Raw genomic sequence first — 18,313 nt, forward strand, 5'->3', positions numbered from 1 at the left:
TACTTAGGCCTCATTGTTCCTGCTGTCTAGAGCCTGAAGTAGGGTTCTCAGTAGAAGTGTGCTTTCCTCCCGTATGCCTAGCAGACCACTGTGACCAGCATTCTTCCCCTTCCCAGGTACCAGGGTAAGGAAGGCTGGGCCCCTGCCTCCTACCTAAAGAAGAGCAGTGGGGAGCCCTTACTTCCGAAGCTGGGCCCTGGCTTACCTGCCCACTCAGGCGCCCTTGACCTGGATGGTGTTGCCCGGCAGCAGAATGCAGTGGGCAGGGAGAAGGAGCTGCTCAACAACCAGAGGGATGGCCGGACTGAAGGCCGCCCATTGCACGAGGGCGACATTAAGCAGAGTAAGTGACACCTACCCAACCTGCTGATGGCTGACAAGCTACTGCATGCTAGGCTGTGCATGCAGAGCTTCTCACATGCTGTCCCTCTTCCTTGCATCAGCCCTGTTGTCTACCATCGTATAGATAAAAATAGAGGCTTAGAGCCTCAGGCTTGCACCATTCAGCCAGCAAGGTGCAGAATGTGAGTCTATGTATGCACTGCTTCCCTTCCCTTCCCTAGATTGAGTTTGTTCCACTATGTCATGCTGGTAAAGCACATACTATGTGCCAAGAATTGTCTCATGAGTCTCACTGACTCATAACAAACTTTGAGGGACTTTATTGCTTTTGTTGTATAGGTGAGGTATCAGAAAGGTGAGGTGATGAGTCCGGGGCCACCAGGGTAAATGATGGGGCCAGGACTTGAGCCCAGGCAGTACCTGTGCCCTCTCCATCTCTCACACGGCCTCATTTCTGAGCCAGAGGAAGAAAAACTTGACCTTGTATCAGTAGTGCTTTACATCTTCCTTTCCAAAGCCTCTTTGTATATATTTTATCATTTATTGTCCCCACACACCTGCATGTTGTTCTATTATTATCTGCATTGTACCCTAGGCTCTGGCCTCAAGCACAATGCCCATGATCCTTGCCTGGTCATGTAGGGCAGGAGGAATCTGTTGAGAAAAGATTCCAACTCCCACAAGAGAGGAGGTCACTGCCCGTGGCTGGGCTTCTCCTAGCTGTTTTTGCCCAGTGGCAATGAAGTCTTGAGTCATTGAAGCTTCATATTCTCTGCTTAGTTGCCCTGAAAAAATGATGATGGTATTTTCTCACATAATCACAGCTGGGTTTTGGCCTGCCCTGAGTTTCTTTAATTTTAACCTCTTGTAGTTAAGAGCATAGGAGGATTCCCATTAACATTGGAGAATCAAATGAAAAGTTCAGATGCTAAAACAAAAACTTCTCCCCCAACACATGTGCATACATACACCCCAATAACAGTAACTTAGATGATCTAGATACTTATTTCTTTTTCATAAAACAATCCATCGGTATGTTCAGAGCTTATATGGCAACTCCTTATAGTCAAGGTCTTGTCACTCTGTATCTTTCTTGTGTTGCCTTTACACATCTATTCACTATGGCTCACCACTGGTCCAGCCAGTGTAAAGCAGACAGGAAAAAGAAGTGGAGTACACAATTCAGAAGCTGCATATTTTCTACTTTCTCTGACATCCCATTGGACTTTGTCACATGGCAATACCTAGCTGCAGGGAAGTCTGGGAAATGTAGTTTTTGTATAGTAGCTAAATATCTTGACCAAACTCTGTTGCTGTTTAATAGTAGACAATAAATTGGCATTAAAAGGATTGCCAGTCTCTTCTATACACCAGCTTCCAAGTAACCCTGGTGTAGGGACCCATGCTAACCTAGTTCTGGCAGCACATGGGTAACCTGGTCAATATTCCTCCTTTAGCCAGAAGCCTTGGACCACTCAAAGCCGTCCTCCCCTGTCCCTGGGACCCAGACCTAGGGCTGCCCCAGCTCCAGAGTAAAAACCCCTGAAGTTGTCAGCCCAAGTCTGTTTGATCCCATTTGTTTATGTGTTGTTCAGTTGGAGCTTGTTCTAGAGCACAAAACCAGGCACAGTAAATTGATTGCATGCCTATAACTTGCCAAGAGTGTCACATCTGCCTTCCCTGTCCATCACTACCTTCTCTATAGAAGAGGACCTTGTGCCTCATCCTGTACCAGAAGTCTTTAGCCTCAAAGCTGGGTTGGGATCCATTTCTGTGTAATTCTGAAACCTATGCCTTTTGCCCTACAAGAAAGCTTTTTTCCAGTGCTCGAGAACTGGGCACCCTGCCCTTTTGTTCCTGCATAGAAAAGATCCAGGCAAAGCCACATTGAGAAAGGTTCCTGAGCCAAGCATGCACAGCTCCTTCCTGCTCAGACTTTTCTTGTAGGAAAGGCTATAATGGCAATCTGTCTCCTGGGCAGAGGTTCTGCCCCATCCTCTGTGGGAGAGGCAAGACCTTTCCTGGCATCTGTCCACATCAGAAATTTTACGTGTAGAACTCTGCATTAGTGAAATAAGTTTCGTTTCTCCATAGGATCACCCAAGATGAGGCAGAGACCTCCTCCTCGTCGCGATATGACCATCGTAAGTGGACCCTTGCTACTGGGGAGCTGGCCCTGATCTGACCACACTCAGGGATGCCCACTGGCCCCCACATACCCATGACCTTTCCAGAGATGCTCTTTCCTTCCATGCAGCGTCCTTATGAAGCTGGCTGTATGGCAGCCAGTCCCATTAACAAGTAGAAAGACTGGGATCTAGGCTCGCGAAATGCCTTGCTCATGTTCCAGAGAATATTTTTGATAGTTAGGCCTCGGGACCTCTCTCTGCTCCCTGAGCCCATTTCTCTTAGATCAGTCTTCTCAACTAAGACACCCCAACAGGTAAGTTTGGCTGAGACACAAATATCATTTATGGTGTCATTTATATTACACTCCCTTTCTAAATTCTCTGGGTACCTTTTTAACCAACATAGGTAGAGCATCTCTAATCCAAAAATCCAAAATCTAAAATACTCCAAAATCCAAAACTTGTTGAGCACTGTTGGAACACCCAAAGTGGAAAGTTCCACCCCTGACCTCACGTGACAGGTTGCAAGCTGTGTAGTATATATGAAATATAAATGAATTTAATATTTAAACTTGAGACCCATCCCCAAGATATCTTATTATGTGTGTGCAACTATGTAAAATGCAAAACACTTCTGGTCCCAAGCACTTTGAATAAATTTTAGGTTACTCAACCTCCACTTTGAAAAACAGCCCACCCCGGTCTACCATTTATTGAGCATCTGTTGGATCTCATGCAGTGTATCAGGTACACTACATTAATTTATTTAATACTTGTAGCAAGCATACCAGCTTGATAACCATTATTGTACCCATTCTACAGGAGATAAAACTGAGCTCTCAAGGGGGAGGTGATTTGCCCCAGGTCACATCCATCATCTGTATTTCCAGTCAAATGGATGTGACTTGCAAATCTGTGTTCTTCCTATGGCCCACACTGCACCTTAAATTCAGACACTAAAGTCCTGCTCCATATTTTCAAAATGGAGCCAAATGTCCCATGTTTCTTCTTATCTCTAAAGTTTCAGGCCAGTGAGATCTCTTCTAGAAGGTGAAAGTCAAGTCCTCTTTCTTTTAACCCTTAGAATCTAAATAGATCCACCAGCACCTGGTCTGTGGTGATTGCATGTCACAGTCTCTTAGTCCCACCCTGACTCAGCATCCCAGTAATGTGTTAGTCCTGTCTTTAATTATACCAGCCTCGAGGTCTCAACCTGCCAAAGCCTCCCATCCCACCACAAGTGGAAGAAGAGTATTACACCATTGCCGAGTTCCAGACTACCATCCCAGATGGCATCAGCTTCCAGGCCGGTCTGAAGGTTGAGGTGAGCACTCCTGCTTTCCCCTGTCTGCTTGTCATTCCTGATGATAGGAATCGCCTCCTACTTCTCTCCTCTCACCTACTGCATTTGGAAGATAGGGTAGGGAGAAGTTAACAGCTTTATTGAGATATAATTCACATAACAAGCAATTTTATCAATTTGAAGTCTAAAATAATTCAGTGGTTTCTTATATTCACAGAGTTGCACAACCAGTGCAACTATCTAATTCCAGAACAAAAAGAAACCTCTTATCCACTAGCAGTCACTCCCATTTCCCTTCAGGCCTGGACCCAACCATTCTGCCCTCTAGATTTGCCTATTTTGGACTTGTGATGTAAGTGGAATTGTACAATGTGTGGTTCTTTGAGATTGGCTTGTATTCTCCTTTTTTTTTTTTTAATCACCTGCCTCCTTTCTTGCTTCTCCTTTTCTTCTCATTCTCTGCATTTCTACTCTGATCCCTGGATTAAACCCAGCATAAATCCTTGCTCTTCTTGCATTTCTCTTTTCTGTTTTCATGAAGTTAAAGTTTGAAGGTGTTTCTCATGCTCTCAAGAAAGCCTGTAAGTAACGGGACAGCCATGGGGACTGGGGGTTAGAAACCTTTGGTGAAGGTGGTTCTTGAGAACATTTGCAGAAGCAAGTGAGCCAGTTATAGATACTCCACTTTCACTGTGTCATGAGTACGCAGAGGCCAAATGCTGCCCACACCATCTTGGGAGACAGATTTAATCTGTTCATCTCTGCAACAAATACACCACAGTCTGTCCTCTGTGTCTGCATTTTATGGATCTAGGAATCCAACTAACTACCGATAGAAGATATTTAAGGGGAAAAAAACTGTGTACTGAATATATCAGACACTTTTCTTGCATTAGTCCCTAAATAAAATTAGCAACTATTTACACACCATTTACATTATCTTAGGTATTACAATATAAATAAGTAACAAGAGGATGTATGTAGGTCATGTAAATATGACACCATTTTATGTTAGGGACTTAAGCATCCATGGATTTTGCTATCATGGGGGTTCTAGAACCAGTCCCCCATAGCTACCAAGGAATGACAACAGTATTCATGGAGTACCCACTGTGGATATGTGTGCAAGGTGAAGTTTTAGACCCTGAAGAGCCCTTACCTAACAGGCACAAGCCTAGGGTTCTGTTCCCTCCTCTTTCTTCTAAAGAACACAGCTCCAGTGTGTGTGACAGCCCAGGACCATGGATATCACTGACTTCCCCCCCAACACCTCCTTAGGACACCTTCCCTCTTTCCTTCCCTCCTTCCTTCCCTCCCCTCCCCTTCCCTCCCCTTCCTCTAGATTGCCAGTGGCACCAGCCCGTACTGTATCTGGCCTGAGCTTCCTGTACTTGGCACCAAGGTTAGCTTGGCATTCTTTGGCCACAGGGTCCTCAGAGCCCATGTGATCTCCTCTGACTCTGCTTCCAGGGGCATTGAGGCTTTTTTTGTGTGTGTGTGGTGGTACCAGCAATAGAACTCAGGACTGTGCACTTGGAAGGCAGGTGTGTTGCCACTGAACTAAATCCCCAGCCCAGGGCATTAATGCATCTTGATGTTTCATGAAAAGAAAATCCTTTTGTGTTTTTACTTTGCTATTATTTGCATGAGTGGGTGGCTATAGGGAGAGAATTTGGGGAAATTCTGAATTGAGTCTTTACCTGTTATAGGAGAATATGCCCTGCATCATTATTCATTATATACCCTTGTTCAATGCCTGTTATGGTTTATGTCTAGATGTCCCCCCCAAAGCCTCATGGTATAGGGCTTTTTCAGAGGTGGCTGGATCTAGAGTGTGTGATGATTGCTAAACCAGTACACTGATTGGTTTGGCACTGCCCTAATCCTGGTATTCTGGATAAGAAAAAAGGGACAGAAAAATGCTGTTAAGGTTCCCTTGTTGATTTTCCTATCTTCTGCTGCCATGAACTGTTGGCCTTCTGCCTTCTGCCTCCATGCCTTGGAGACTGCCAATTATTGCCTGAACCCTGTACAAACTGTGAACTAAATAAACCTTTCCCCCTTTAACTTCGGATGTCAGGCATTTTGTCTAAACAACGAGAAAAGTAACTAAGACAGTGCCTAACATAAAAATGTCAGGGATGTTTAAGATGTCATCTCAGCAAGACTGGTAAGAATAGGGTTTGGAGAAGACCATGAGGTTGGTATTAGGCATGAGGAAGCAGAGCTGCCTGAGGAACAGCCAGATGGTGCTGCTGATGGGCATCAGGATGTCATGTCTGAAGTTGAAAGAAGATCACCCCATTAATGGTACATAGAAGTTGTAGATGGATTAAACCAGAAAGGAGAGGACCCCCAGTGCCAAGGACCAGAGCCACTGCTAGCGCCAAGGAGGAGCCTTCTGGGCGGCCACTGTACCACCAAGGAGAGGAGCTGCATGGGTGCCAGCAACACCCCCACACACAATGAAATGAGAAGACACACAAACAAGTCTCAAAACCAGACTTCCAGATCACCTACAGCAACCCCAAAGGGAAATGAGATGGAACAATCTAATACTCAACCACCTGGACTCCCTGAACTGGCAACAAAAGAGGACCTGGAAAAAAATGAAATCAGAAATAATTTCTCAGATAACAGCAGAGATTGTGCTCATAGTGCAAGACATGATTAATCTAGAGAGGAGCTGAGGAACATGATGAAATCCCAAAATAGGTCACAAATCCATAAAACATGCAAACAGATTTCCAGGAGATGAAAACCTCCACTGAAAGTCTACACAGCAGAATGAGCCAATGTGAGGACAGAATTTCAGATATAGACGATAAGATTGCAATTAGTGACCAGGAAAAGAAAAATTTCTTTAAAATAGTAAGGAACCACGAGAAATCAATCCAGCAGCTGCTGGACTATGCAAAGAAGAATAACATAAGACTGATTGGAGTCAATGAAGAAAGAGGAGAGAGTGCAGATGACATAAAAAAACTGTTCACAGAAGTGATGGCAGAAAACTTCCCAAGCAGGGGAACAGAACTTGACATACAGATAAGTGAGGCATATAGGACTCCCAACTAGCCTTGATCAAAAAAAAATCTACACATAGGCATATAATAGTTAAGATTCTAGAAACCCAACAGAAGAACAAAATTCTACAAGCAGTTAGAGAAAAAAAACAAATCACATACAAAGGAATGCCCATCAGAATCACAGTAGACTTAATGCAAATCCCCAAGGCAAGAAGAGCTTGGAGTGATGTATTTTAAGCCCTAAAGGAAAACAGCCTCCAATCCAGACTGATGTATCCTGCAAAACTACCTTTCAAAATTGATGGAGAAATAAGATACTTTCATGACAAAGAGCACCATAGGAACTTCATGAATACCAAACCAGCACTCCAAAAATTTTTAGACAAAATCTTAGGAAAAGACAATGAGGATCACAACCACAGAAAGTCCAGCAGAATGAATCCATTGGGTGAGACAAATTAAGTGCAAAGGGAGAGAATCCAACAAACAGAAAAAGTCATGACAATGATAAGTCAATACATATCAGTTATAACCATCAATGATAACAGTGTTAATTCACCAATCAAAAGAAATAGACTGACAGAATGGGTCAGTAAGCAAGATCCAACAATATGCTGCATACAAGAAACACAATTCAAAAAGAAACTCATAGACTGAAAGTTAAAGGGTGGAAAACAATACTCCATGTGATAGGAACCCGAAAAAAAGCAGGAGTAGCTATCCTCTTTGCAGATCAAGTGGATTTCAAACCAACACTGATTAAGAGAGACAAAGAAGGTCACTACATCCTTGTAAAGGGAACAATCCAAGAGGAAGAAATGACAATCATAAATATCTATGCACCAAACACTAGTGTGCCCAACTATATAAAACAAATACTAACGGACATGAAAAAAATCAAGTAGGCACTAATACAGTACTAGTTGGGGGGACCTCAATACTCCACTGTCACAAATAGATAGATCAACTAGACAAAAAATAAGCAATGAAATACTAGAACTCAAGCAAATTCTTGACCAAATGAACTTAACATGTTTACAGAGTGTTCCACCCCACAAAATCAGAATACATGTTCTTTTCAGCTGCACATGGGTCGTTCTCCAAAAGAGACCACATACTCGCTCATAGAACATGATTAAGTGCAAAGGAATTGAAGTTATCACCTGTATATTTTCTAACCATAGTGCGATGAAATTGGAGATCAATAGCAAAAGAAACCACAAGAATTTCATGAACACATGGAAATTGAACAACACAGTTCTGAATAACCAGTGGGTTACAGAGAAAATTAAAGAAGAAATCAGTTCCTACAATTAAATGACAATGACAGTGCAACATATCGGAATCTATGGGACACAATGAAAGCAATCTTACAAGGGAATTTCATAGCAGTGAATACTCATATTAGGAAAACAGTGAGCCCAATTAAACTACCTGATGCTGAACCTCAAGCTTCTAGAAAAAGAAGAGTAAGACAAACCCAAAGCTTATACAAGGGAGGAAATTATAAAGATCAGCACAGAAATCAATGCAATGGAGGCCAAGAGAACGATACAAAAAAATCAACGAAGCCAAGAGTTGGTTCTTCAAAAGAATAAGCAAAATTGACAAACCCTTAGCCAACCTTATCAGAAAAAGGAAAGAAAAGGCCCAAATCCATGCAATTAGGAATGAAAAGGCTGAAATTACAATGGACCCAGCAGAAATCCAGAAGATCATCAATACCTACTTTGAGAACCTATATGCCAATAAGATGGAAAACAGAAGAAATGGACAGATTCCTAGATACATATGAATTACCAAAGCTGAATTAAGAAGACCTAAAAATTCTAAACAACATCCAATATCAATCAATGAAATTGAAAACAGAATTAAAAACTTACTAACTAAGAAAAGCCCAGGTTCTGATGGCTTCACTGCTAAATTCTACAAGACATTTAGAGAGGAACTACTGCCACTATTGTTTAAACTCTTCAGTGCAATTGAAAGGGAAGCAATACTCCCAAATTCATTCCTGGAAACAAGCATCACCTTGATCCCCCAAAGCAGAGTAAGACCCAACTGAAAAAGAGAACTCTAGGCCAATCTCACTAATGAACATAGATGCAAAAATCCTTAATAAGATACTGGCAAATAGAATGCAGAAGGTCATCCAGAAGATCATACACCCTGACCAAGTGGTATTCATCCCAGGGATGTAGGGATGGTTCAACATGCACAAATCAATGAATGTAATATACTATATCAATAGAGCCAAGGACAAAAACCATATGATCATCTCAATCGATGCAGAAAAAACATTTGACAAAATCCAACATGCATTTATGATAAAAACCCTACAAACAATTAGAATAGACAGTCTCTACCTCAATCTGATAGAAGCTATCTATGAAAAACCAACAGCCACTATCATACTAAATGGTCAAAAACTGAAATCCTTCACACCAAAATCAGGAACAAAACAGGGATGTCCACTGTCACCACTTCTGTTCAATATAGTTTTGGAAACATTGGCCATGGCAATTAGACAAGAGAAATAAAAGAAATAAAGATAGGAAATGAAGTTAAATTGTCATTATTTGCAGGTGACATGATTCTCTATATAGAAGACCCCGAGAAGTCCACCAAAAGTCTTCTAGACTTAATAACCAAATTCAGTAAACTAGCTGGATACAAGGTCAACACACAAAAATCGATAGCTTTCCTCTACTCAAACAACAGACTCACTGACAGAGAAATAGGGCAAAGAATTCCTTTCACAATAGCATCCAAAAAACTGAAATTCCTAGGAATCAACCTAACAAGAAATCAAAGGCCTCTTCTCTGAAAAGTATAGTACTCTGAAAAGAGAGATTGAAGACAATGTCAGAAAATGGAAAGATGTCTCTTGGTCCTTGGTAGGAAGGATCAACATAGTGAAAATGGCCAAGCTTCCAGAACTGCTATATAGATTCAGTAGATGCAATCCCAATTGAAATTCCAGCACCATACTTCATGGACATTGAGAAAACAATCCAAAAATTCATTTGGAGCAAGAAGAGACCTAGAACAGCAAAAGCAATTCTAGGCAACAGAGACATGGTGGGGGTATCACAACCCCCAACTTGAAATTATACCACAAAGCTACTGTGATAAAAAAAAAAAAAAAAGCATAGTACTGGCAAAGAAACAGACCCGAGGACCAGTGGAATACATGAGAAGATGCAGAAACAACTCCAGACACACTCAGCCACCTCATCTTTGACAAAGGAGCCAAACACCCTCACTGGAGGAAAGATAGCCTCTTTAATAAATGGTGCTGGAAAAATGGGGTTTCAACTTGCCAGAGATTAAAACTAGACCTATATATCTCACCATGCACTAAAATAAAATCGAAGTGGATTAAAGATCTACATATTAAAACAGAAATGCTGAGGGGCTGGGGATTTAGTTCAGTGGTTTCACCGCCTGCTGTGCAAGTGCGAGGACCTGAGTTCAATCCCCGGTACCAAAAAAACCCACAAAAACCCAGAAATGCTGAACCAGCTGGAAGAGAGGTTAGGAAGAACTCTTGATGACATTGGTGTAGGAAAAGATTTTATGAACAAAACCTCAGTTGCCCTTGAATTAGCACAAACAATCAACAAGTGGGATCTTTTCTTTCTAAAAAGTTTCTGCACAGCAAGAGAAACCACCAGCAGTGTGAAGAGACAATCCACAATGTGGGAAAAAATTTTCACCTGCTGTTCCTCAGACAAAGGTCTACTATCTCGAATCTATAAAGAAGTTTAAAAAATCAGACCTCCCAAATTTAGAGATCCAATCACAGGCACAGTAGTACATACCTATAATACCAGCTGAAGAAACTGAGGCAGGAAGTTCACAAGTTTGAGACCAGCCTGGGCAACTTAGTGTGATCCTGTCTCAAAATAAATAATAAATACAAAGACCTGGAGATGTACCTCAGTGCTCCCTCAGTTCAATTCCTAGTACTGAGGGGAAAGAATTACAGCCTTGAGGGCTGGGGATTTAGCTCAGTAGCATCATGCCTGCCTCGAAAGCATAAGGTCCTGAGTTCCCCAGTACTGGAAAAAAAAAAATTCCTATACAGTACAGCCTTGAGGGCCTGGAGGTGTAGTTCAGTAGTAGAACCCTTGCCTAGCAAGCAAAGACTCAAGTTCCATCCCCAGCACCACAAAAAAAAACAACAAGCCTTTGATAGTATCCAGCAGCTTCTACTAATACACATCATTGTTTGAGCATGCTGGCAAACTGAACATTTGCCAATAAGCACCACCAGTTCCTTGCTCAATGTTCAGATGTCTCCCACGGCATCTCAGGATGTCACAAACAGTGTGCTGAAGTGCAGGCAGATACAGCAGGCAACAGGGAGTGCATAAATCCCTGGCATTTTCTGGAGGTGTTAAGGAGTCTCCCTCTGAACCCACTGATACTTGTACCAGAACCAGTCCCCTTATTTCTTTCTGGATTTTCTCGTGCATTTTTGCTAAAGTTGATCGAGTGAAAAGCTCACATACTTGACTTTCCTTTCCAGGAAGTACAGGTACAACCCATTTTTGAAACTTCTTTCCTTTACAGTTCCATGATCTCAGCAGAGGCTCTGCCAGTAGGGACCTGAGGGACTTATTGGAGCAATTAGTTGCTAACTAAAGTTTTTGGCTTAATCAAATTTTCCTCTTTTAATAAATTCCATATGCTCCGTTTTTCCTTCTCAACGTTTCCTTCCTGGCTCATTTCAACTTCATCTTGGTCTTCAGAATTTATGAATGGAACCACAGCATCCTAGCAGTAGGGCTACTGGGCACACCTTGTTTCTTGTCTGGACTACTTATAAGACATGTTTTGTAGACGTTGACGGTGGTGGTGGTGGTGGTGGTGATGTTGACGATACAGGCACCTCTTCTGTGCCTCACTTAATTGATAACCTTCAGAAATCCTGAGAGGTCAATGTCATTAGCTATTTCATGGAGTACTTGAGACTCAGAAAGGGGTAAATTGCAGTGGTGCCTCAGTTCACAAACCTACTTTCTTCTACAATTTTGGAAAAAATGCCCACATTTATGTTTGTGTGGGAAAGATGGCAACGGTCCTGTTTGTCACCTGAACCAGGTTTTGCAAACAAAAACACAATTTTGTCAAATGCTTCTGTTTGCGAACCAGATGGTTTTGGTAGTTTCCCAAGGTTGCAGAGTTAGTAAGTAGTACAGCTTGGATTTAAACTCAGGTCTCTGGTTTTAAAGCCCAGGCTCTTTTCTTATCCCTCATTCTTGTGATCTTGTATTTGCTTTCATTTACCATAGTTCTTGGCCTCTCTACTACACAGAACTCCCATAAGACATGATAGGAACATAAATATCCAGAGCTTCAGCCACAGTCCTTCGCATAGAGTGTAAGCTTAACCAATCCTCATTGATAAATATACACTGATTATTGTGTTCTTTTCATTCTTTCATGTACATGACTTTGTTGAAGTTGTAGATGTGCTGGCTTGTGTAGATGTGATGCCTTGGGTGCCCTTTGTTAGCAGAGCTGTCCAGTGTTACAGGATGGTGATCTCCCTATGCTGAATAGAGTCCAATGGGATACACTAAGTGCTGCCAGTCCAGTGCATCCTGCTTTTCTCAGTGACCTCCACCTGAATTTAATAATAGATCATATTTACCAAGTGCTTTTGCATGCATTAACTTTTGTGGTCATCAATAAAATCTTGCAAGTGTGTGTTCTTATCATCACCCCCCCCCTGTGGTTGGAATCTGAGGCATGTGGCTTGCCCAGGACCAGTCGGGCAGCAAGTGGGGAGCCCTAGAGCCCAGCATCCTGGTGCTCTGCAGCTGACCCTGGCACCAGCCCTGCTAAGTGTTTTCCTCTGTCCCCCTCCCAGGTGATCGAGAAGAACTTGAGTGGCTGGTGGTACATTCAGATTGACGATAAGGAGGGATGGGCTCCGGCAACCTTCATTGACAAGTATAAGAAGACCAGCAGTGCCTCAAGACCTAATTTTCTGGCTCCCCTGCCCCACGAGGTGACTCAGCTCCGACTCAGAGACACAGCAGCAATGGAGAACAATATAGGCAGTGAAACTGTGGGTCCCTCTCGGCCCCTGCCCAGTGCACCTCATGGTGCCATGGATTCAGGGATGCCGTGGTCCAAAGATTGGAAATGTGGGAAGGAGGCCCTAAGGAAGGCATCTTCAGACACATCTGCATCAGCAGGCTATGAGGAGATCTCAGACCCTGACCTGGAAGAGAAGCCCAGCCTACCCCCAAGGAAAGAATCTATCATCAAGTCTGAAGGAGAGCTGCTGGAGAGGGAGCGGCAGAGGATGGAGCAGCTCCGGGGCTCTTCAACCAAGTCTCCTGGCATGATTTTGCCAATGATTCCAAGTAAACATGCACCCCCTGCCCGGGATAACAGGAGGCCCGAGCCCAAACCTGACAAAAGCAAATTGTTCCAACTCAAAAATGACATGGGGCTGGAGTGTGCCCACAAAGTATTGGCAAAGGAAGTGAAGAAGCCCAATCTCCGGCCCGTCTCCAAATCCAAAACTGAGCCACTGGAGGATAAGCCAGAAGCCATTCCCCAGAATCCATTCTTGAAGTCTAAACCTCAAGTTAGGCCAAAACCAGCTCCATCTCCCCGGACAGAGCCACCTCAGGGCGAAGATCAAGTGGACATCTGCAACCTCAGAAGTAAGCTCAGGCCTGCCAAGTCCCAAGAGAAATCCTTGTTGGATGGGGAGGGCCACCAGGCTGTTGGAGGCCAAGACATGGCCTTCAGCCGAAGTTTCCTCCCAGGGGAGGGACCTAGCCGTGCCCAGGACAGGTCTGGCAGACAGGATGGGCTCAGCCCAAAGGAAACATCCAGTAGACCTCCTCCAAAGGCAGCCAAGGCCACAGAGGCTGGACCTAAAAGTGTACCCGTCCCTCTCCAAGACTGTACCCATCAGAGACCTGTGGTCCCACCTCGAAGACCACCGCCCCCTAAGAAAACCTCATCATCCAGGCCCCTCCCAGAGATCAGAGGGCCACCACATGAAGCCGGTGAAATCAGGGTAGTTCCTGCCCCAGGCCGTGCCCTCCTCGTCCCTCCCAAAGCCAAACCTTTTCTCTCCAACTCTTCTAGGGGCCAAGATGACGTGCAAGGCAAAGGTGGGCTAGGGCCACGGGTAGCCGGCAAGATGGGAGAAAACAGGGAGAAAGCAACCACAAGCTCCTTCCCCAATGCCGATGGCCCAAAAGACTCTTTGTATGTGGCTGTAGCCAATTTTGAAGGAGATGAAGATACGAGCAGCTTCCAGGAAGGGACGGTATTTGAAGTCCGGGAAAAGAATACCAGCGGCTGGTGGTTCTGCCAGGTCCTTAGCGGGGCCCCTTCATGGGAAGGCTGGATTCCTTCCAACTATCTCAGAAAGAAGCCATAGCCTCCTGCCTTCCTGCCAGGAGGTCCTGCTGATCCCTGCTAGCTTTCCCTGTGTATTTAATGTGCATCCTAATTTATCAGTTTCCATGCAGTTTCAAAAAAGGAAGCTACTGGAGTGCTATTTTCTTCCCTCCTTGAGTGGAGAGTGAGTGGCTAAGATATCAGGAGCCCTGGGGTCTAAGCCTCCCATCACAGAATTCCTGGAGCTCCAAAACCACAGCCCTTGCCAAATAGAAATCCATATCAGCATCTCTTCCTTAAGAAAACTCCTCTTGGGCCAGGGATTTAGCTCAATGGTTTCGTTGCTTGCCTTGCAAGCACAAGGACCTGAGTTCGATCCCTGGTACCAAAAAAAAAAAAAAAAAAAGAAAACTCCTCTTTCTGGCCAGTGGCATTGCTACCCACCAGCAGGACAATGACACTTCGGCCAGGCCTCCAGGACTAGACCTGTCTACTGGAGAAACTCCAGACGGGGTCTCTCGTTGCTTGGACAAGGCATGGTAAGGGGCAGCCCTGCCAGTCCACAACAACTTGATCTAATTCCTTCATATGTCTAAAAGCCAGTGGCTTTATTCGCTGTTTTCAAAATGCCTTGTTGGGCAAGAACAGGGTCCTGTAGAACTCAGTTCTGTTGCCAGTCCCCAGGAAAGTGTGCTCTTCCCCAAGGCCTCCGGTCCTCCAGCTTCTGAGGCTCAACTGAATGCAGCTACCCCAGGAATGGGCTGGAAGTCCACTTGGCCATCCTGCCTACCATCTTCTGCTTTGAGACTATGACTGCTTCTGAAGGGGTGGTTCTACATTTCCCTGATGCAAGCTGCAGTCCCTCCAGGGCTTCTAAATGAGAGTTCATACCCTTGTTTGGGCCATTTCATTCTTGTCTACCCAGCACAAGAGTCTCCAAGTCTGTTTGGATCAGAGACCATTCACAAGGCACACCCCACATGGACGCCCCTTGGCTGAGTAGTTAGTAGGTGCCAAACAGTGTACTTGGCAGTTTGCATTTGTATTTTAACCCTCACAACTCATCTTTTTATATTGTACCCACTTTATCAATGAGGAGACTTGGGCTCCATGCACCTAAGGGGACACTAGCTTGGAAGAGGAGGAAAGAAGATTTGAATACCTGTGCCCTTGCCCCTGTAAGAGGCAAACTCTCAGGGAAGAGTTGGAAGCTGTCTGGGTACCAGGAGCAGATGGCCATGAAGCTTCCCTGGGTGAACAAGGAGCCACTTGTGGCTGCTCCCACACTACCTTCCCTTTCAACCCCTGTGGCATATATTGAGGTCTGCCTTGGACCCTCAACAACTGCTTCTCCAGGGCAAGGGATGCCCCAGGATCCTGATAGCCCAGAGCCCTGTTCCCTGACCCATGCTGGTGTCCCCAAGGAGGTAGGGCTCTGTTGGCTCTAGGACCAGCAACTGGGTCTTTACCAAACTAAACATACCAAGCCGTATCCCAGAAAGGAGACAGGCACCCAAGAGAGCTAAGCAGACTCCACCAGTACCTCCCTGCTTCGTTCAGCTTCCTGCTGCTTCCTGGCATATCTAGGGTAGTTGTCTCTGTGTGCACTCTCCCTGGGAGCACCTAGGGCAGCACTTCTACCCTTTTGGCAGATCTGGTTAAGTGAGATCTGAAGAGCTAGAATCAAAACCCAGAGTTCTAGCTCACAGCCCAGAGCTCGGGCCTGTGAACCAGCTGCCAGGAGGTGAGATTAGAAGCCCTTCATCCCACTGATCCTGCAGAAAAGGAGGGAGCCACATCCTACTCTGCCCTGCTTGCCTCAGGGATCTCCCACTCAAAACGTTTCATCTGACACGATGCTTTTGGCACCACAAAGCCAGTTTACCTGGGGTTGCTTGCATCCATGCAGTGCCAAAGATTTTGTGCAAAAAGCTCTCTTCTGCACCCCCTGCCCCAGTCCCTACCATATGCCACACAGGCTCTGGCTACTTCCACAGAAGAAGGTTCCTCTGGTCCAGTGTAGCATTAGTACCTTCCTTTGCTTAGCCTATATGGACTACGCCCCAGGGAATTTAGGATAAGCCTGAGGTGTTTCTTGCAAAGTCTCTTGCCCCTTGACCTGTGCCCAGGACCTTGGGGAAAGGTGGCAGTTGGGGAGAGAGAGCCTGAGAGAGGGGTATACCCAACTCTTCAAGATCCCCCTACTTGGAAGGAGTCCCCATAGCATGGTTTTCCTCAATTTTTGACCCACTTTGGCTTAACCTTTATGAAGCTGTTTTGCAGGGTTTGATTAACTTTCAAGAGACAAAACTACTTGAGTGGTGTGTGTGTGTGTGTGTGTGTGTGTGTGTGTGTGTGTGTGTGTGTGTGATTTGATTTGGGCTTTCAGTGACGTTTAAAGTATTGTGTGCACACCTACTATATGGTGGTGCTGGGCAGACCAGGGTGTGATGACTCCATCCTGGTGTCACGAGCTGTGAGTTGTGTCTGCCAACACTGCTGAAGGTGCATCTTTCACCTCACCTCCTTCCACCAGGTCAGCCAGGTGGGAATGGACCTCCGCTGACTTCCTGTGGGCAGACTTTTCCCTGCAAGTGGAAAAGTATTTGGTTTTTCTGCTACTATTAGAACTATGCTAATGTGAACTACAGATACAGAAGCCGCATTCCTTCTTGTTCACTGCTCTTTCCTCCAGTCACATTGATGGCCTTAGGACTATCCGCCACAGTGGTGGATACTCCCCACCAGACAACTGCAAGTACTAGGTCTCGATGGCCAGTGACTCTCCTAGCTGTCCTTGCCTAGGGACTTAAGTTTACAACATCAGAACCGTGGCTACTAGTCAGGGACCAATTGATGGAGCATCAGCAAAACTCCCTGGAGCCAGGGCCATAGAAAAGGTCCCGGGCCATTATAGCAATGTCCATACCAAGCTCCAGGCAGGTCACTGGAGCTTGAACATGCTCCCTCTTTAATCCTCTTGACAGCCTTATGGGGTGAATAGGATTGAAGCTGATGTGTAGTAAGAAATGAAGATGGAGTGAGTGAAGTCACAGACCTATCTTCATCCAGATAGTGGCCACACTGGGACTCAAATCCAGGGGGTTTTCTCCCTTGTGTCCATTATATTCTGCCACCATCAGCAGTGCAATGTGCATAGGATTTGCAGGGAATGGAGTAAATTGAGGTGTCACCCTCTGTCCCTTGGTCAGACTTTTCAGTAGGTCACAAACCAAATGCCAGCCCAAAGAGTGGCCAGGGGTGGAGGTGGCTTTTTCTGTCCTCACCTCTGCTCACTACCTTGTGATGACTACTTTATCTTACATCTACAGACAAATGTACAGCATGTTATAGAGCCACCAGATATTTAGGATATCTGAATGTAAGGACCAGCACTTGATAAAATAGGCCTTTTCTCAAATTGTTTGCTTAGAATCATTCTTTCCCATTTGGTAGGTGTTTGTCATTGAAATTCTAGAGCCCATGCTCAGCTTTCAGTAGTCATTTTAGGCCTCTGCCATAAGGCTGCTCCATAGAATTGATTTGTACGGCAGTCTTTGGCCTTAGACGATTCTTTGAGTGCATTGGAAGTTTCAGTACCAGGTGGAAATGGCAAAGTACACATGCCACGTTAAAGGACAGGTGCCAGATCTCCTCAGGACTTAGGAAGGTCCTTAGACTGAATTTAGTGGCCTAGTAATCATTACCAAGTACCCAGTAATGAGGGACAAAGCAGAAATCGCTCCTTCCTTCAAATAGCTGGCAACTTGACATCACTGAGAACAGGCTGGGAGTGTTGCTCAGTGGTAGTGTTTATCTAGCTGAGGCCCTGAGTTGGATCCCCAGCGCTGAGAAAAACAAAACACTTCATAGCTTGGTTCCCCATCCTTTCACTGTGCCAAGTCTCTCTCTTTCTCTTTTTTTTTATCGGGGATCGAACTCTGGACCTTGCGTTTGTGAGGCAGGCATAGTGCCACTAAGCTAAATCCCCACCCGTGTGCCAAATCTCTTAAGTGTCAGAGTAGGCTGCCCTATGGAAGGCCTAGCCCTTCTCTTTGGACTGTGACAGTGGACACCTAACAACCTGAAGTCTGTGTGGTGATGTTGGCCCCCTTACTAGTTGTCCAAGCCCA

General features: G+C 44.9%; 1 protein-coding gene across 2 annotated transcripts in view; it reads left to right on the top strand.

The window, feature by feature from the left end:
- Positions 1-14,591, top strand: part of Sh3pxd2b (SH3 and PX domains 2B) — a 109,015-nt gene extending 94,424 nt beyond the window's left edge. For both annotated transcript variants that reach the window (XM_087194832.1, XM_004836378.4), the window contains 4 exons: positions 117-343; positions 2,437-2,486; positions 3,670-3,795; positions 12,682-14,591. In XM_087194832.1, coding sequence (XP_087050958.1) covers positions 117-343; positions 2,437-2,486; positions 3,670-3,795; positions 12,682-14,220 — 1,942 coding nt within the window. In that variant the 3' untranslated portion in view covers positions 14,221-14,591. The remainder of the gene's footprint in view (positions 1-116; positions 344-2,436; positions 2,487-3,669; positions 3,796-12,681) is intronic.
- The last annotated feature ends 3,722 nt before the right edge of the window (positions 14,592-18,313 follow it).

The sequence above is a fragment of the Heterocephalus glaber genome, unplaced genomic scaffold, assembly GCF_053883595.1.
Source record: "Heterocephalus glaber isolate CG9 unplaced genomic scaffold, H.glaber_assembly_v1.0 deba00001606, whole genome shotgun sequence".
NCBI lineage: Eukaryota > Metazoa > Chordata > Mammalia > Rodentia > Bathyergidae > Heterocephalus > Heterocephalus glaber.